The sequence below is a fragment of the Rhizophagus irregularis genome, chromosome 31 (assembly GCF_026210795.1).
Source record: "Rhizophagus irregularis chromosome 31, complete sequence".
Lineage (NCBI taxonomy): Eukaryota > Fungi > Glomeromycota > Glomeromycetes > Glomerales > Glomeraceae > Rhizophagus > Rhizophagus irregularis.
Window position 1 is genome coordinate 1,924,727 of NC_089459.1, and position 19,906 is coordinate 1,944,632.

A 19,906-nucleotide genomic window follows, 5' to 3' on the forward strand; every position below is an offset into this window, starting at 1 on the left:
TTAAAATCTGTTGTAGAACTAAGTTAAATGGCGATAAATTTGAAATAATTTTAGATTATTTAAATTTATCTTATATTTGAATTTATTACATAGATTTAGTTGATTCCGGAATTACATCATTCCAGTTGACATTATAAATTAAATGATGCATTTGATATACTTGTATCAAATTTATTATAATAAAATATCGGATAAAAAAACAAATGTTTGTTCTAAGCTAAAATAAACATGACTACTATTTTCTTTTTGATTTATTCTTTCTCTTTTTTTTCTTCCCTTTATTACCTTTAGTACCCATTTTCAGGTTGATTACTTCCATTGGTACCTCTTCTCCTCATTCTTCCTCATCTTCAAATTCAGGTTCATCAGAAATCGTATAATCATAAAGTATATTATCAGGATAAAAGAGAAAATTTTCGATACCAGTTATTAAATCAGGTCCCAAATATTGCATATCTTTTTCCATTTCATTCTATATAAGTACACAACCATGTTCATCTACCATAATACCAACATAACCAGAATCATCTATAAGTACTGGATGAGGATTTGTGATCTTGAATGCTTAAGAAGTTCTGCATTCTATACATACTTTAATGAAATTTCACTTGTAATTTTATGAATTCCATGTCTCAATAAGTCAAGTAATTGATTTGAAATTTCTGGCAATTTTGACAAGGATCCGTTACTGTTCCATGTAAAATGTTGATCGTACGGGTTCTGGTTGTGATCTCGGGTTTCATTTTTGCTAGAGGAGACCAAGTGTTTGTCTCGGAGCAATTCCCAAACTGAAATTTGTTGAACTTTGAAAGGAAAAGGCGGTGATCTATCTCTTGCCGATATGTGGCTATCTGCTTCCTCTCTCTTCGATTTGGAGATGTTTTCTTTCGAAGGGGCCTTGAAAGAAATTATCTATCTCGGAGTTAAAGGTTCCTTCGTTTACCCCAACAGACCCAACTACGGTGCCCGAAATTGTAAACGAGGGTCCACCAGCTGAAATTTTCTCCTCTTTACGTTCCTTCCATTTTCGTGCCGCATTATGATCGGGCCGTTTATCCTAACAAATGAAAAATTAGTAATATTCTCAAGAGATACTTTTACGATCCCCGTCTAATATTTTTATCCCATTGGTTGCCTCGAAGGATTGAACATCAGATGAACCCGAAGTTACCCAATGTCCCAGAGGGAATAGTGTTGGTCACCCCGAAGGCTTTAAACACCAGATGAACCCGAAGTTACCTGGTGCTCCAACACTAGCTTTGTGGCTCAACCCGAAGTCTTGAATTATAAGGATTCCCTAAGAACCTTACAACGCCACTTATTTCTGCTTGCGCTTCCAACAAAAAAAAAAAAAATACTTGCCTCCCTATAATTATTTAACAAGTGCAGTACTGAGACTCCGAAAAGCACCTTTAATTTAATAAAAATATAAAATTGTAGGAATAATTAAAAAATACAACTATATTTGAATAAAAATATTCAAATGAATATAAGAAAACATTTAATTTCACCTTGATTTTTTCTGACTAGTTATCAATTTCCACGACACGTTTAATGTTGTTGGTATCATGTCTCGATTGGTTCCAAGATCAATATCCGGGCTATCTGTTTCAAATGCCCAATTAATATTCCTCGTAATCGAATGACTTCTTGGGGATCATTTTTTTCAATTTTACTTTCTCCGAGTTCATTCATTACGCATAGGGCGTCCCATGAATTTGCAATTACATAATATGGTCCATTCATTCGTATTGTCATCGGTGTCAGTTGGCCATTGATTCTTCAAACGGATATTTTGGGTTCTAATGTAAAATATTAAAAGATAGAATTTAAGATGTCTATAATCTATACAAAGAAACAAAATTCTGATACATACCTATATGGTAGAATAAATTTGTCGTAAATTTCCTGAGCCTTCTCGCCATTATTTCGATACGCTTTCAAATCTAAGGTGAAGAATAAATATATTTAAGAAATTTTTATATAAAACAGAAAAATAAACTAAAATTTACCTTTTCTTGCGTCCATGATTCGCTTAGACGGGGAAGATTGCATTAGGATTATCAGAGATAAAGCTTTCACTTTGCTTTAAAGAAGGTTGATGATTTTATAGGATATTGAATGTAATGATGTAATGTCGTTATGAGATCATGTAATGGGTGTAATAGGTATTAATATGCTGACGATCATTTAAGAAGGAACCGCGATTATACAAAAAAGAAAATTTTTTTACGCGACTTCACAAAAAAATAAAATTTTTTAAGTTTCAAAAAATCCTTTGGTAACAGATACAACACATACACTACCAGTCAAAGGATTATGTTGTATTATGATCATGTAAAAGAGACGAAAATCTGCGAACAAAGAACCAGTAATATTACTTCAACAGGTAACACAACATTGCATAAAAGGATAAAAATTGATCCGAATATTGATATGCATTAACGATCATGTGAATGTATCGAACTTTTATATTTATTTTTATAGTGAAAAAAATTTTAATATTAATATTTATGAATATTTACTTTGGTATCTATATAACATGTAAATTTTTGGGGGATTTCGTTAAACATAATTATTAATTGGAGTGGCCTTACTATTATTATAAAGTTTTTTGTTTGAAATTCAACAAATTTGTTAAAATTGAAATTCATATCTTTTTAACTTTATATTGTTTGGCACGTTTAATTCTTGTTAATCGGTTAATGATATCAATTCTAAATCCTCCTCACCGTAGATCAGGCCTCCAGGAAAGATGAAAATTTCCAAATTATGAATTTTATAAGCCAACGAGAATTTATGAACTTATTACGATAACGCAAAATTTAAAAGATTAACTTTGTGCTAATATATCGAAAAAGAAGATTGATACTTTGGTGTAAATTTTTATTAATTCATCTTAATTGACAGTTTTTATATAATCAATTAATTTTAAGTTTTAATAACGCATTAAATTACAAATTGTTATTTTATTTTATTTTTTACGGGAAGTTTTGAAATTTCATATAATTTAAGAAAATGTATTTGCATTAGGCACATTCTTTTTCGAATTTCAGAATAATAAATATTAGATTCTGATAATCAAAGAATTTTATGCAATAACCTTTTAATATAGAATAAACTTACAAAATATTTTTTATTATACAATGGCATATAAAATTTGTCATTATAAAATTATATCTGAATCGTAATAAATATTGTATATGAGAATTTCGTAAATAAAAACTTATTTATCATCTAAAGTTAACAAATTAAAAAGTTAATATAATATTTAAACTATGTTAATAATATTTATTTTCATTTTCGTGACTTAAATAATTAGACTTATGGTAATTTAAAGTTAATCTATAGTATCGATTGCTATCGAATTAATGCATTAATGCTTGGACTTTATTTTCATGCCTCATTCTAAGGTGTAGGCAATTCTCACGTAACAGGCTAGAACATTTAGTGCTTAATATTATATAAACGGAAACGGTTAAAATTATTGTAGTACTGCTGTAATTACGATATGTTTAAATATAAATATACTTCTATTTGGAAAACTTCTGAGCTCTGATAAAGATATTTTACTTGCTTTTAGTGAAATTTTAGAAAAATTACTTCGAATTTCAAGAGATTAAACAATAAAAATTTTATAAACGCACTACGATTTTTATTAGTAATATATATTCTTATACAGTATATATATTAAGTATCGAGAATAACAATCTCGAAATTCCATAAATAAAATACATTGATATAAAAAATTCTTCAATAAATCTGAAGAAGATTTAGGTAAAGAACATTCTTAAATATTGACTTAAGACTATAATGATGATGTATCGAAGAAAATTAGATAATATAAATAAATCTGAAAATTTGACAAAAATAATATAATCTATAAATTAATATCCTAATCAAAAGAGAAATGTTTCTCCAAAAGAGAATGTTCCTCAGTAGATAAAATAAATCAATAAGAGAGAAAATGAATGATTTTGTTTTGACTAAACAAAAGAATAAATCGAAAAAAAGGAATATGTCTTGTGTTATAATCTTAAGTGAGGTAAAAAATAAATTGCTAAAGATGGTTGGTAATAAACATTGAATCGAATGAATATTAAAATCGAAAAAAAAATTTTCTTCGAGTCGTGAGAAAGAAAAAAAGGATAATAAATGTTAAGTTCATTAATTCGTTTTTTTTTCTTTTTTTTCTTTTTTTTCTTTTTTTTTTTTTTGAGGTAGTCCAATTACAGACTGATTCATGCTACATAATACTCTATAACCAGTGTTGAACTACGATTTTAATAAAGGCTAGAACAAGAGGGTAATTAAGAAAATTAAGCTTGTGTAAATAAAGGGTTGTTATTTTTTTTTTTAATAGTCCAATTACAAACTAATTATTTATAATCAGTGTTGAACTATAATTTTTTAAAGATAATAAATAAAAACTGCATATAAATATTTTATTCTTGATAGAGTGCTCAGTGCTCGTTTATAAGTTCAAAGACATTCATATAAATATATAATATAATATATATTTATATCAATCAACATCTTTTTGTTCGGTATATTGAAAGATTTGGATTATATATTTATATCAATCAACATCTTTTTGTTCGGTATATTGAAAGATTTGGATTATATCTTCTGCGATTTCTACGATTGATCCGACTGCAATAATTTTTTTTTCGAAATGCTAATTTTTTCCGAATGCCGTTATGAAAAACATTTTTAAACAACGAATAAGTATGGAATCGAAGAACATTTAGTATCTGCTTGGCATCTAAAATGTCATCCTGAGAATGATTCAGTCTTTTAATTAATTTAAGTGTTTCAGTTTCTACTTTATCATAGCAATGCCCAAGTTTAAATTGAATTCGCTTTTGCGATATAGGATAATCTTTAGCTAGAGTTTCTCTAAAAATATTAGAGCCAAGATTTATAGTTTCATAATCTTGCCCATCTAATGCATAAATTTCCATGGTTTTTTTAATCAGTCCAAATGCTTTGATATCCTTTTTTTCGGTTCCATTATTATAACAATATCCAGGCCTATTTGTTGCATCAATATCTCCTTTTTCTTTTGGTTCATGTTTATAAATTTGCTTTTGGAGTGGGAATTGAACGTCGTAGACGTGATTATTATAGTCACAAATAGCTTCATTAATTGTATTATTAACCTCATTCATTGAATTAACTTCGCCGCTTGCTTTCGGTTCATATTCATAAGTTTGCTTTTGGACGTCGTGGGCGTGATTATTGCAGTCATTATTAATATTCGGTTCACGTTCATAAATTTGTTTTTGAGATGGAAATTGAAGAAATTGAACGTCGTGGACGTGATTATTATAGTCACTAGCTTCATCGATTGCAGCATCAATCTTCGGTTCATGTTCATAAATCTGTTTTTGGTGTGGAAATTGAACGTCGTGGGCGTAATTACTAATAGCTTCATTAATTGAATTATTAATAGCATTCATTGAATCAACTTCACGTTCATGTTCATAAATTTGCTTTTGGAGTGGAAATTTGGAGTCATGGACGTGATTATTATAGTCACAAATAGCTTCATCGATTGCAGCATCGATCTTCGGTTCGTGTTCATAAATCTGTTTTTGGTGTGGAAATTGAACGTCGTGGGCGTAATTACTAATAGCTTCATTAATTGAATTATTAATAGCATTCATTGAATCAACTTCACGTTCATGTTCATAAATTTGCTTTTGGAGTGGAAATTTGGAGTCATGGACGTGATTATTATAGTCACAAATAGCTTCATCGATTGCAGCATCGATCTTCGGTTCGTGTTCATAAATCTGTTTTTGGTGTGGAAATTGAACGTCGTGGGCGTGATTATTGTAGTCACAAATAGCCTCATTAATTGTATTATTAAGATTAAAAGTCTGATTGACTTTTTTTTCTTTCGGTTCATGCTGTTGAAATTCATGTTCATAAATTTGCTTTTGGTGTGGAGATTGAACGTCGTGGGCGTGATTATTGTAGTCACAAATAGCTTCATTAATTGAATTATTAATCTCATTCATTGAATCAACTTCACGTTCAGGGGATTGAACGTCGTGGGCGTAATTATTGTAGCCACAAATAGCTTCATTAATTGTATTATCAAGATTAAAAGTCTGATTAACTATTTTTTCTTTCGGTTCATGTTGCATGTGGGGTTGAAAATCACGTTCATAAATTTGCTTTTGGTATGGAAATTCGTGTACCATAACTTGATCGCCATTAATGTCATTCATTGAATGATTATAGCTAATCTTATTCATTGAATCAACTTCGCCGCTTTCTTTCGGTTCATGTTCATAGATTTGCTTTTTGTGAAACTCGTGTTTTTGATGAGCGTCGCGGACGTAGTCAGAAATATAATTTTGTTCACACATAAAACGATTCTTGCATTGGCGACAAGTTTGTTGATTAGCTTCCTGTGCGTTTGAAGTATCTTTGACCAATCTATCATTATGGGCATATACTTTTTTATGAAATTCTTGAGGACAATCGGTGCCTTCGTACAAGTTTTGCCACACTTCTGACCCCATTTTGGCAGTATTATTCGCGTTTACTTGTTCAAATCTCTGATTATTAAATATTTGATCTTCTTCATCTGCACTTTCTCTTTCCCTAACTAAGCGCTGCGTTTTTATTTGAAATCTGCGTTTCCTTTTGGCATCCACAGTCATAATTTGTGTATATTTTGTACCACAATTTTCACAATATCCTTCTTGAAGAATCGCAATTAATTTAAAAAAGAAATTAAATTGAATTTTATAGGATGGATTAATTAGATAAAGATCTTTTAAAAAAACATTTTATCACCTTGGTTACATTTTGCAACTTTAGTTTTCTCTAATTCTTCAATTCCCCGTTTTATAGTTCCAAATATATCTTTATCAAGTTGTTGAAATAGATTCAAAGAATAAGCTACGGGTGATCTCTCTAATTTTAACAAAAAAAGAAAGAAAAAATATGAAAAAATGCAAACAACAAGTGCAAATAAGAACAAGTAAAAATTAATTTTACCTGAAAGCCGCAACACTTTAGTTTTAGCACGTTAAAAAAAAATTAAAAACACGTAATTAATTAAATAATTAAAAATTTAAACATTATATAAAAAATAAATAAATTTAATTTTACCTTTCATAACTTTTCTGAGCTCTTTTAAAATTAAAAAGTAAAACATTTGACAAAATCATAAATATTTTTATTTAAATAATTTTTTTTAAAAAAAGAAATTCAAATAAAAACTCAATCTTACCGCTTTTTAATACTATAAAATATTAAAATTAAAAAAGTTAAATTTTTTAAACCACTTTTATTTAAAAACTGCAAATAAAATTAAAAATGACCTTTTTTACGTTCTGTTACGATGTTAAAATTAATATTAAATAAGTACTAAGTAATTTTTTTTTTTAAAAAAAAAAAAAGAATCTGAAATAAATGAATTTTACCTTTCTCACATTCTATTAAAATATTAAAATTTGAAGAAAAAGTTGGCAAGGAATTAATTAAATTAATAAAAATTTTTTTAAAATAAAAAAAACTCTGCAAACAAAGTGAAAATTAATTTTACCTTGAAGTAATGCTTTTAGATTTTAAAAATAATTAAAATAAAATAGTTAAATAAATAAAAATTTAAATCATCGCAAGCAAAAATTAATTTTACCTTTTTTAATTGCTCTGAATTCTATATTAAAATTAAAATATTTTTTATTTAAATAAATAATTTTTTTTTAAAAAAAAGGAATTCAAATAAAAATTAATTTTACCTCTTTTTAATACTATAAAATAAATTAAAATTTTTATTTAATTTTTTTTTAAAAAAAAACTGCAAATAAATTAAATCTTACCTTTTTTACGTTCTATCAAATTAATAAAAATTTAAATTAAATAAGTAAAAAATTTTAACTATTTTTACTTAATTAAATATATAATTTTTTTTTAAAAAAAAAAGCTGCAAATAAAATTAAATTTACCTTTTCTACATTCTGTTAAAATATTAAAATTTTTTAAAAAAAGTTGACAAAAGAAATTAATTAAATTAATAAACTTAAAAATTAAAAATTAATTTTACCTGAAAGTTGTAATACTATAGATTTAGCATATTAAAAAAAAAAAAATTAGAAACAAGTAATTAATTAAACAATTAATTAAATAAATAAAAAACAATTTTACCTCTTCTAATTGGTATGAATTCTGTGTTAAAAATCTTATTCCACTTTAATGCTATTAAATTATAATTATTTAATAAAATTTATAATTTTGGTTTAAAAAAAAATGCTAATAAAATTAATCTTACCTTCACGTTTACTTTTTTCACGTTTAACAAGAGCTGGCAAAAAATTAATTAGATTAGTAAAATCGTTTAACCATTTATTAAAATACATATTTTTTTTAAAAAACAAAATTAAATTACATTTTTCACGTTCTAGGATCCTTTCTAATTCTGAGATTATTATCAAAAAAATAAGTTGGAATTAGTAAAATCTTTATTAAAATATACTTTTTATTAAAAAAAAAAAATTGCAAATAAGAACAAGTAAAAATTAATTTTACCTTTCCGAAATGCATTTCTATAAAGTAAAAAAGAATTCTCTTTTATAAAATATTAAATTAATTATTTGACCATTTTTGTTAAAATAAAAAATATTGGTAAAAATTAATTTTACCTGTTCTTTTCGGAGGTCCTATTAAAATATTAAATTAAAAAAAAAATAAGTTGTTAATTAGATTGGTCGAAATTTCAACCCATTTTATTAAAAAAAAAAACTGCTAAAAAAAATTAATCTTACTTTGGGATCCTAAAATTCAAAAAAAAATTTTGTAAAAGAAAAAAGTAAAATTTTTAGAACGTTTCTGCCTAGTTAAATATGTTTTTTAAAAAAAAGTCTTCAAATAAAAACAAAATTAATTTTACCTCGTGGTATTGGTGATACTGGTCCTGGTCATTAATGTGCCATTATAAATTAATTAGTAAAATTATTTAACCATTTTGTTAAAATACATATTTTTTTTTTAAAAAAAACAACTGCGAAAAAAAAATTAATCTTACCTCGTAGTAAATCGAAATTTACTAAAATCAAAAAAAAAAAATTTGTCAAAAGAAAAAAGTAAAATATTTAGAACGTTTCTGCCTAATTAAATATGTTTTTTTCAAAAAAAAAAAGTCTTCAAATAAGAACAAAATTTATTTTACTCAATATAAATGGACGTGGTCTAGGACGGAATGCTAAAATTAAAAAAAAATTTGGCAAAAGAAAAAAGTAAAATTTTTAGAACGTTTCTGCCTAATTAAATATGTTTTTTTAAAAAAAGTCTTCAAATAAAAACAAAATTAATTTTACCAGTTGATCGTGGTATTGGTGATACTGGTCATTAATGTGCCATTATAAATTAATTAGTAAAATTATTTAACCATTTTGTTAAAATACATATTTTTCTTAAAAAAAATGTTAATGAAAATTAATCTTACGTTCTGTTAAGATATTAAAATTAAAAAATAGGTTGGCAAAAGTAATTAATAAACTATTTTATTAAAATACATATTTTTTTTTTAAAAAAAAATGGTAATAAAAATTAATCTTACCCCATTCAAGGGATACTAAAATTAAAAAAAAAATTCGGCATTAATTAGATTGGTAAAAATTTTAAACCATTTTATTAAAAAAAAACTGCGAAAAAAAAAATTAATCTTACATTTAGTGCTAGGGGATACTAAATTAATCTTACAGTCCTGAGCCACCACTTCAGGAGTTACTTCAGGAAGTTCTGAGTGTGCTGGAGATTCTGTGTGAAAAAAAAATTTTGGCAAAAGAAATTAATTAAATTAAGAAAACTTTCTAGCAAAAAAACTCACTATTCTTACCTAGATCACGGAGATTCATGTTAAGCTGGTTGTATTTCTCTTTAATATTTTCTTCTGCGCAGTTCCAAATAGCAATAGTTGTTTTAATGATCTCCACTTCCCTGGTATCCGTAATAAAATTATGTGATTCACGAATAGCAGAAGCACAATTCAATTTAAAGATGGTATAAGATTTAACAGGTAGTTTAATATTTTCTGATTTGATTAAGTCCGCAGTAGCTTGGGGAGAAGGTAATTCCCACTTTAAATATTTATTTCTTTCAGGTTGTAAAACGATGATATATGATTTACTGGAAATTTCGTCTTCAGACAAAAAACATTTAAACCTCATTTTACAATTTCATGAAAAGGCAAAATTTTAAGACGATGGAAACATTAAATACAATTCTCTAATCAGGTGCGCACATAAATTGACAGGCAAATTTGTTTCACAATTTTTTGTTCATTTCCAAATAAGTAAATCGTAAGGAAAAATTATTTATATTATTCATACGATAATTAATCAATGCTTAGACATGCCTTTTAAGGTAATCGTAAGGAAATTTATTTATGTAATTAAAAATGGAGTACATTTAACTTTTTCGAGTTAGACCGATTTCATAATACGCAGTAAAACCACGAAGAAAAAGATTTAAAAAATGAAATTTTGACGAACAGTAAAATAATGGAAAGCCATCCAGTTTATTTAGTTGCATTTAGATACAGTTTGAAAAAAAAATGAATGAAAAAATATCATAAACGCACAAAAGATGAATTGAAATAACATTTAAATAAACAAAAAAAAAGATAAAAAACTAAAGAAAATTGTTTGCGTAGTTTGAATAATCAAAATAATCAACAGTATTCTCATAATTTTTCAATCTAAAATATTCCGCATATTGATCATATATAGCCGTATTCTCCATAAAAAAATCGGTTTCCGTAGATTGAAACTGGGAAGGCAAAGGAATCACGTCCGGAAGAGGATTTGAAGGAATCACAGGATAGCTTACGTCTGGAATAAGACTAGTATTTTTCATAAGATCCATCAATTGAAGAGGAGGCGATACAGAACTTTCGTCCGGTGGCAGCATAAAAACTCCAGATAATTCAAGCGGAGGAACTACGGAACTTATGACTGGCGGAGGCTTCGCTTCAGGATTCATTAAAGAAAAATTCTTATCAACACTTAATTTATCTAAATTTTTTTTTTCTTTATTTATCTTATCATTACGTTGACGAATATAGTTTTCCTTCGGTCTTCTTTTATATTTTTTTTTTTGGCCCGGATCGTAGGATACAATTGTAAGGCCGGAAGGTTTATTTAACTTTTCGAGTTCTCCAGAGAGAACTTTATACTTGCTTTTTATTGTTTCTGGAGTTTTATCCCAAATAATAGGGATATTGTTTATGAATTCAACAAATTGATTTGATGAACTCTTTGATTTTTTAATTGCTTTTTTTAGATCGTTTTGAAAAAGAAAAAAAGCGTTCAGGTTCTTCTTGTAACTTCTGTTTAAAATTTCTTCTGATTTTGGGAAAGTAAATGTAATATAGTTATTATTAGGTCCGAGTATTGTAATTGTTTCTTCTATAGAGAGAACATCGAATGTCAGCATATTATTTTTGAGAGCAAACCAAATTTAATGCGTTCTGACTTCTCAAATTTATATCAAATAATGCTATGCTACATGTTACGTTACATGTTACACAAATATTCCTTTAAAGTGAATTGTAAGGAAATGTATTACAAACTGACTTAGCTAAATAAAATACATATTGTGTAATAAATGTTTCAAAAAATGTTACGTTTAAGATAGAATGAGATTGTGAAAGTCGTGACAATTTTACTGTATAATAAGTTAAATAGTTCATATGTATTATACGGCAACGAAATAAATACCATATAGCAGATAGTTCCGAAGTTAAGCAACAAACTAAATAAATACCAGATAGTTCTTAAATTAAGCACCACCTAAATAAGCAGAATTATGAGGATTATGGCCTGCATTAAACTAGTTCCGGCCGGAATTATAGGATGCGTAATAAAGCGCATGAATTTTCAATTTTTTTTTTTGGTAATTATTAATTTGACAATTTTTAAAACGAGATATCGTGTCATGCGAATTGTTCTAACTTCAAATTTATTTTATGAACGTAAATTGATATACTGTATACACTGTAAATTATTACGAAGAGACTACATTAAATAATTCAATTTCCTCCAGAATAAAATTGATATTCATACTTGAATTTATAACATTATCATCATAATAACCTGAATATCATGATTACGATGTTCATGTATAGCATAATTATAATTTGTAACACGACTTATTTTAATATCTTGATTATTTTATAAAACTATCCGTTGTATAATTCCAACGATTACTATTATTTTTATTATTTCTAAAACCTATTGGACTATGACCACCATATATTTTGTTGAAGCTTGATCTTTTACTAAAACTAAACTTGGTATTTGATTAGAACAATAAATATTAAATGTATTACTATTAATACCATCACGACTACCTTGATATAAAAGGTTAAAATTATATAATGAATCATTTTTATTACGAATAAATTTATTGATTAGATATTATATTAATAAGTCTTGATTTAATAATTTTTGAATCAATATGATAATTTGTGTAGTTTTTGGTAAGTATTTTTCAAATAAAATTCTCATAAATATATTGAGGAATAATTTGTTTATAAGGGCGTACTTGATCATAAAAATCAGCGGAATCAATTTCTGAAAATCTAATAAGAGGAATAAATTGATTTAAAGTTTTCTTTAATGATTCATAATTGTTATTATTCCAATTAATTTTATTATTATTATTAATTCCTAAATCAGGAGTTTGATCAATACCCCATTTAATTAAATAATCCCAAGCAACAATTTCTTCAATATGTAATCATCCCTTTCAAGAAATTTGTAAAGAATATCTTTATCAAGTGATGGAAAATCTTTTGAAGTGATAAATGGTTGTGGATCTGCGCAAATGGATTCAATTTGTAATTTTTTACAGCTAGTAAGTTTAAATATTGTATGCAAAATTATGTTGAATCCAAATTGATTGTTTTTCGATTAAATAATCTTGTACATATTTAAATAATTCTTCTAGAAGCAATTCATCGGATGCAACCAAAAGTCCAAGAATATCCGTACCTATTTGCTTGGTTAAATCAATTTCTCCTGTGTAAATATTTCTTTTTTATAATAATCGAACAAGTGAAATTGGATCAATATCAATTTTCTTTAACAAAAGTGTTTTTAAAAATTAAAAAATAAATTAATATTATCTGAGAATTATTTCAAAAACGGTGGGATTAATATTTGGGTTTTCAAATTCGATCATATTATTATTCGTTTTAGCGATCCATTTATTCGAAAATGCACTTTTAAAATAAGGAGAACGAGCTCTCAAAACATTTGAATGCGCATGAAATTCTTTTATATTCTCATTTTCTCCAACTTGAATATTAACATTATAATCATCAGCGTCACTTAACATTAATGAAATCTTGCGAAAGACTGTCATGAAATTTTGATGCCATGTTTTATGAATTTTTTTTAGACGCGTTTCATAGATTTACTGAAATATATACGAATTTTTTTTTCCGATTATAAATCAAATTAATTATATAAAATTACGTTAAAAAAACTACCATGTATTACATACAAATACATTACATAATCTTTTATTATTTATTAAATTGATAATTTCACATAATTTATTTCCAAAGGAAGCTTAACTGATATTTTAGGAAAAAGAATCAAGCTTAAAGAATTAATATTCTATTTTGAGTATAGACGCGAAATTGCGTCAAAAAGTAAGTCAGATTATCAATCAGTTTAATCTTGTTTAATTATGTAAGAATCTTTCGAATCTTTCTCAAGGAACAAATAAACCGCACAGATTCCACGTGTTATATAAATATAATGCTGTTTTGTTAATACGATAAATATAATAATTATTTTCTCATGATGCGAAATATTTACAAACAATGTAAAGAAATATATATTGTTAAAAAACAAGTTAAATCTTACTTTTAATTAATTATAGAACATGAAAAATATTTCGATCTTTTAATCGATTGATTCTAATTATTGTTTGTTTATAACAATTTCATTTTTAAAGATTAAAAACAATGTTCGCATGTGATACTTTACCTGCAAATCATGTGCTTATTTAATACTCGTGCAACTTATATTATTGGCTATTCAATTAAATTAGTACGGTTAGAAAAGTAAAAGCGTTCCTTATTACTGTATATCCTTAATAATAATCTTCTTAATAAAAAAAAAAGTACAGAGAGCGATCGAAAATAAATCTTGTACAATGCCATCATTATACTTTTAATAAATAAATAATTTGTTGAATCGCAAAGGGATACTACGCCACAAAAGTGCTAACTGAAAAAGAGCAATAATTCTCTGAGGTGGCTGAATTTCGATAAAAAACTAATAAAGTATAATGTACATTTACTACTGTAGTTAACGAAAGTATGTGTATTAACTATTAGTAATGTTACAGCCGATATAAAAAATCACGCACAATGTAATTTCAGATCTAACTCGCCTAAAAATTTGTGATGCTGATAGTTATTATCGTCACAATTCTTGATTGAAGACCCTATCACAAAAAAAATATATGTATATTTAAAAATTCTATTAAATTAATATACATTAAAATCTTCATGTTTGTTCTTTATATAATTGTTATTATAATTTTTTTTTATTATTATTTACGTAAACGAAAATATTTAACCATTTAATTATATATATTTATTTTTTAGTAAACTTATATATTTATTATATATTTATTATATCAATAATACATAAATGAAAATAATTGTATTAATTTAATAAATTGGTAAAAGAAATTGGTGCTCATGATATTCACGAGCGATCCGTTATACTGTAAACAAATAATTCAAATAATACAGAACTAATACTTTTTTTTCGAATAATGATTATGAACATATCAACAGCTTGAATATAATTAGCAATTTAAAAAACAATTGATTTATGTTATCGGCTTTTAAAGGGCGTAATAAAAAATCAGGAGTACGGAGATAATTATTAATTATTAAGGCGAAAGAATTTATCCATCTAGAACATTATATTTAATAATTACACCAAATATTCTTCTGAACTAAAATTTTTCAACAATTTCTTAGAAATTTGTATTGTATAAACGAAAAAAACACGTTGTTCTTAATATGGTTATAATAAATTAATAATCGTTTTCAATTGCACGTACAAAATTCAAAAAATTAGTAATAATTAACAGTGGTCAATTTTTATGATTTTATTGGGCCTCTGCGTTTATGAATCCGCAGCAACTAATTTATTTTGTTAAAAAATTTTATGTAAGAAAAAAAAAATATGAAAAAACTGATTTCAAAAATAACTGAATATAAAAAAAAAGCAAAATAAGAACTAAAATATATAAAAAAAAAGAATTATATAGTAAAGGAAAAATTTTACATAACAAGAATTCTTAAAATTCAATTCTAACGAACTTATCAGTATCTAACGAACTTATTTGTAATCTTAATAAAATCACTTACGATTCTTAAATTTTTACATAATTTTTCAATTTAAAAAAATATAAATCTACTTAATAATTTCAAAAATGATTCCAATTGATCCAATCATTAAAAGCCTCATTCTGACGGCGATAATGACATCCCTGTTGCGTCATCATAGTCAAATCCAATCCATTAGTCGTCAAAGAATTCTTTTGTGCTACGTTAAAAGCGGCAGGATTCGTCGGTTGATTTTCAATGATATCATTTGAAGTATTTGACGCTACTGTTGAGTTAATATGTCCCATATTAACAGGCAAAGTTGTAACTGAAGTTAATGTGGTGATTAAAACTGGATCAATTTGACTTCGTTGTTGTTGAGATATGAATTGATGACGAGCAAAATGATTATTGATATCATGATATCCTTGACTCTGATTTGGTACCGGAGTAAGAGTTCTAATTAAACGCGTAGGAACGAATTGTCGTTGTTGAGAAAAGACTTGTGGAATTTTTGGCGTATTATTATTAGCAAATATCTGATGAAATTCCGGTAATTCCTGATTTCGATTATTATTATGTTCAGGTGTAAATATATTACCGTTAAAAGAGAAAGAAGAATTGGGTCTGTTTAATGAAGGAATATTTATTTGATTATGTTTAATAAAAGATAACTGCGCTAATCTCGAAGTAATGAATTTCGTAGATGTAGATGGCTCAGAAATTGAAGGAGACAAAGAAGTTGTAGTTGAAGTCAAACTTTCAGAAGAATTTTTATCCGAAGAATGAATAGGAGGATTAGGAGTAGGGAAATTTTTTCTAGGTCTATATACGTATCCAGGATGCATTTCTAAATGTAAAACTTTAGCAATTTCTTGTAATTTTGTATAATGATTTTTGATTTCTTCACTAGCAGTACCCCATAATTCACCTGCTGCCATACTAATTTGAGGTACTTTTAAATTACGAGTCGCTAAATGAGAATTTAATGCATTACGAAATAAGAAAAATGCATTAGGAGGTCTTGGAGGATCATTTTTCTTTGATTTTGCTCTACGAGAATTTTCTAATATACGTTTAATATATTGAGTATCAGGTAAAGGAATATGTTCTGCTTTAAGTCCTAATAATAATTCTGAAGTTGTTTTAATCCCATTTGAAGAATTTTTGTCTGTATTATTACGACGATTTACGCGAGTAATTTGTAAATTTGTGTTAACTTTTGGCATTCTTCTTTATTTGAAAAAATTTTATGAATTTAGATCTAAAAGTTTCGAATTTGAGAAATTGTACGCTCGTTTATAAAACTTCTTGATGATAATCAAAAAAATGTACCAATAATAAATAATACGTTTGCGATATTCGATAAAACAGATTTGATTTTATCCAAACAAAGTCATGAATAATAACATCAAATTTCTTTGGGTTAGAGTAAAACATGAAAAACAATCAATTTCATGATGTTAAAGCATGTGAGATTGTACTATTTAATTTTTAGTTTACAATAAAATATCGAACTCCTTAAAATTTAATTAATTTGACCTTTTTAATAAAAAAAATAATTAACAGAAGGTTATGTTAATAGCAAGAACTCGATATACATATTTAAACATGCGTATTGTTATAAAAAAAGATCGAATGATTTAAAATTTTCTTTATAAACCATAATAACCATAATGACGTTATTTCACATGCCGTTTAAACATTCAAAATTTATAGGTTTTTTTTATATATACACACACACAATATTTACTAAAATATGACACTTAAAAATTTATATTTACTGTAATCAAGACGTATTTTACACGAAAGGTGCTAAAAAGAGGGGATGTTATACCATGCAGTATTATCTTTTAAAAATTGTTTTACCCTTTTTTTATTGATTCTAAAATTATTAATTAATTCCAGGAAAATAGCCAGTACAGTTAAAGGGTTAATAAATATATCTATATAAAACCATAAATTCAATTATTTCCTTTAAAATAACGATTATTAAATAGGCCATTGCTATTTTACCCTCAATTTTGTTATTCGTACCCCATGGCCAGAATTAAGGAAAATTTGGCCAAGCGATATCATCGCATAATGCTGGCCAGAGGGGGGTACAAATAACAAAAATGGGGAACTATCGCCATTAAATATTTAAATTTCTTTTTTGGTGAAAGTATGATCCTATAATTTAATTGAAAGTTAAAATTATTAAAACTATAAATTAAGTAGGTGAAAAAAAAGTCTTCATATAAAGTAGTTAGCGTAAAAAAAAAAAAAAACTATTTTCTTAAAGGAATGATTATGTATAAATTTACGATTCAAAAAAGAAAAAGAAGGGTATCTTTAAATTTGTTAGGCTGCTATATTTAATAGAGCTTAAACAATTTTGACCATAAGCATATTTAAAGAAAAGCATAAAACTTAAGAATTAGTGTTGAAATTTAGCATAGAGCGGAAAGGGCCGTTTATAGTTATCAAAATGATTGATAAAAAGTTGGGAGTCCTTCCGCATTATCATTCTCAGTGTTTGATAGGGAGTTTAAATACATTTCGATTTCAATTTCGCTGTTAAGATCATGCAAATTATATTGCATTTCTGATGTATAAAGTTCCGATGGTTGAACTGGCACACAATTATTATATGAATCTAATGAATTTTAATCCAGACAATCAATAAAAGATTATAAATTCTTACAACTATAGGAAAAAGCATACCTAAATCTGAAACGACTTCAGTTTTTTCACCCGTAGGAGGTAAATTATTATAATTAGCTGAAGTAAAATGTTGATATTCCTCGGGTCGAAAAACCGAAGCCTCGGAGTAGTTAATAAATTCTTCAAAATCTTCTCTTTTATTTACATTTTTGGGGGGAGAATATTGAATAAACTTTGGGAATCCTCTCATATTATCACTCCCCGTATTAATTTCGCTGTTAAGATCATGCGAATTATATTGCATTTCTGATGTATAAAGTTCCGATGATTGAACTGGCGCATATAATATGTTTTAATTAGATAACAAAAAATTATATAAAATTTTGCAACTAAGGAAAAGCATACCTAAACCTGAAACTACTTCATTTTTTTCAACTGATTTGGTTATAAGAGGCAAATTATCGCGATTAGCAGAAGTAAAATGTTGATGTTCTTCAGATCGAAAAACCAAGGTTTCGGAATTATTAACAAACTTTTCGATATTTTCTGCTCCCGTTTCAACGATATTTTCATCCATATTTTCTTCATTTTCTCCTTGAGGAGCATAAGGAACAAATTCTTCAAATTTTGGAATTAATTCCTTATAATTAGTGTAAATTTGTTCATAAATTTCAACGACGTTTTTTGGCAAATTATTCCAAATTAATGAAATATTCTTAAACGATTCAGGGTATTTGCGAAATTTTTTAGTTTCTTTTGCCAAATTCCATGTATCGGTAATATCATTCCTAAATAGCATATATAGGTTCCTCAAGGGACTCTTATAATTACGTTCGTTACCGCGTTCGATATGTTCTATAGCAGAAGATATCTTAACGCTCATATATCGTGGAGTTTCACTATCAAGAACTACAAAGTGGAATCTTTCTGAAGGATCATTATCTAGAAGGACTTTTATTTTGGAAAGAGGTTCTGACATTCTTAATGAAAGAAAGAGAATTGTTCAACCCTCTGTTATAAAAAAAAGAGGTTTATTTTATTAAAAAATTCGTGGAACGCAATATGGTTGAAAGCAGTAAGAATATCGATAATGTTAGGACAATATTTTTATAAGATGTTGGCATATCTAAATTAGGCATTTTGTACTATCTTTGCATGGATCTACATCAAATATAAAATCAAAGGCAGAATTGTTTATCTTTATCATTAATCATAGGAATTTAAATTTCTATTCTTTTAAGTGATGGATGATAGAAACTTGAAGCAAAGGTAAAAATTTTTAATGAAAAAAAATGGCTTGAATTTCTTATTTAGTAATTTTGTCGATTTGATTTATTTGTTATTTATAAATAAATTTTAGATATTTTTTACCGCAATTACCGCAAAGAAATGTTATTCAAGTTGATGAATTAAGCTATGTTTTACGATGTGAATCAGCCCTTAAGAGGAGAACCAGAGCTTTATTAGACAAAAACGAAGTTTTAATTTTAAGATCAAATGAAAAATTTTTGACTTGGAAAATTCCCTCAGCGGAAAATCTGGAACAACAACATAGAAATTTGAATGCCTTCCAGCTTTTTAGACTGCATTATTTCAAAACTTTGTTTAACAACTCTAAACATCGTTCTATTAAAGCTTCAAAATTGAATAAAATCCATGCTGAAATTAATGAAGCTTGGAATGATTCCGAAATTATTCAAGAAAATTATCAACTATTGAGACAAAACACAAACGATCCATTTACAAATCAATTTTTTAATGGGTCCAGCTTCCGTTAAAGTTTCATCAACAAACTTTTATTAAATTAATTCGTTAATATTTCGTTAATATCGTTAATAAGCTTTTTTTTTATTTCGTACTTTTTTTTTAATACTCAAG

At 26.4% G+C, this 19,906-nt stretch overlaps 6 protein-coding genes across 7 annotated transcripts; 1 reads left to right on the forward strand and 5 right to left on the reverse strand.

Annotated features, from left to right (window-relative positions):
* Positions 1–494: 494 nt before the first annotated feature.
* On the reverse strand, positions 495–2,055 carry OCT59_022531 (uncharacterized protein; the record flags this gene model as incomplete). Its single annotated transcript, XM_066144836.1, has 8 exons — positions 495–498; positions 593–864; positions 944–1,057; positions 1,363–1,410; positions 1,550–1,605; positions 1,729–1,802; positions 1,877–1,946; positions 2,013–2,055. The coding sequence occupies 8 exons, from the start codon at positions 2,053–2,055 to the stop codon at positions 495–497; spliced, it is 681 nt and encodes a 226-aa protein (XP_066006259.1).
* A 2,158-nt stretch (positions 2,056–4,213) lies between these two features.
* Positions 4,214–10,190, reverse strand: OCT59_022532 (uncharacterized protein; the record flags this gene model as incomplete). Its single annotated transcript, XM_066144837.1, has 21 exons — positions 4,214–6,718; positions 6,814–6,933; positions 7,018–7,032; positions 7,132–7,152; positions 7,253–7,264; positions 7,568–7,579; positions 7,661–7,681; positions 7,764–7,775; positions 7,845–7,856; positions 7,971–7,982; positions 8,170–8,220; positions 8,294–8,326; positions 8,411–8,440; positions 8,551–8,589; positions 8,664–8,681; positions 8,787–8,795; positions 8,912–8,935; positions 9,047–9,067; positions 9,581–9,595; positions 9,691–9,780; positions 9,860–10,190. The coding sequence occupies 21 exons, from the start codon at positions 10,188–10,190 to the stop codon at positions 4,584–4,586; spliced, it is 3,033 nt and encodes a 1,010-aa protein (XP_066006260.1). The 3' UTR covers positions 4,214–4,583.
* Positions 10,191–10,653: 463 nt separating this feature from the next.
* On the reverse strand, positions 10,654–11,457 carry OCT59_022533 (uncharacterized protein; the record flags this gene model as incomplete). The annotated part of the gene is made up of 1 exon (XM_025331850.2): positions 10,654–11,457. One exon carries the CDS (start codon positions 11,455–11,457, stop codon positions 10,654–10,656), a length of 804 nt encoding a protein of 267 aa, XP_025181276.1.
* A 4,026-nt stretch (positions 11,458–15,483) lies between these two features.
* On the reverse strand, positions 15,484–16,611 carry OCT59_022534 (uncharacterized protein; the record flags this gene model as incomplete). Of its 2 annotated transcripts, XM_066144839.1 has the most annotated exons (2): positions 16,043–16,061; positions 16,118–16,611. In XM_066144839.1, 2 exons carry the CDS (start codon positions 16,609–16,611, stop codon positions 16,043–16,045), a joined length of 513 nt encoding a protein of 170 aa, XP_066006262.1. The 2 variants fall into 2 exon arrangements, with proteins under 2 accessions (XP_066006261.1, XP_066006262.1); XM_066144838.1 differs by having other exon boundaries at positions 15,484–16,611.
* Positions 16,612–17,847: 1,236 nt separating this feature from the next.
* On the reverse strand, positions 17,848–19,007 carry OCT59_022535 (uncharacterized protein; the record flags this gene model as incomplete). Its single annotated transcript, XM_025310555.1, has 3 exons — positions 17,848–18,020; positions 18,089–18,361; positions 18,434–19,007. 3 exons carry the CDS (start codon positions 19,005–19,007, stop codon positions 17,848–17,850), a joined length of 1,020 nt encoding a protein of 339 aa, XP_025181273.1.
* Positions 19,008–19,271: 264 nt separating this feature from the next.
* Positions 19,272–19,806, forward strand: OCT59_022536 (uncharacterized protein; the record flags this gene model as incomplete). The annotated part of the gene is made up of 2 exons (XM_066144840.1): positions 19,272–19,297; positions 19,389–19,806. 2 exons carry the CDS (start codon positions 19,272–19,274, stop codon positions 19,804–19,806), a joined length of 444 nt encoding a protein of 147 aa, XP_066006263.1.
* Positions 19,807–19,906: the final 100 nt, after the last annotated feature.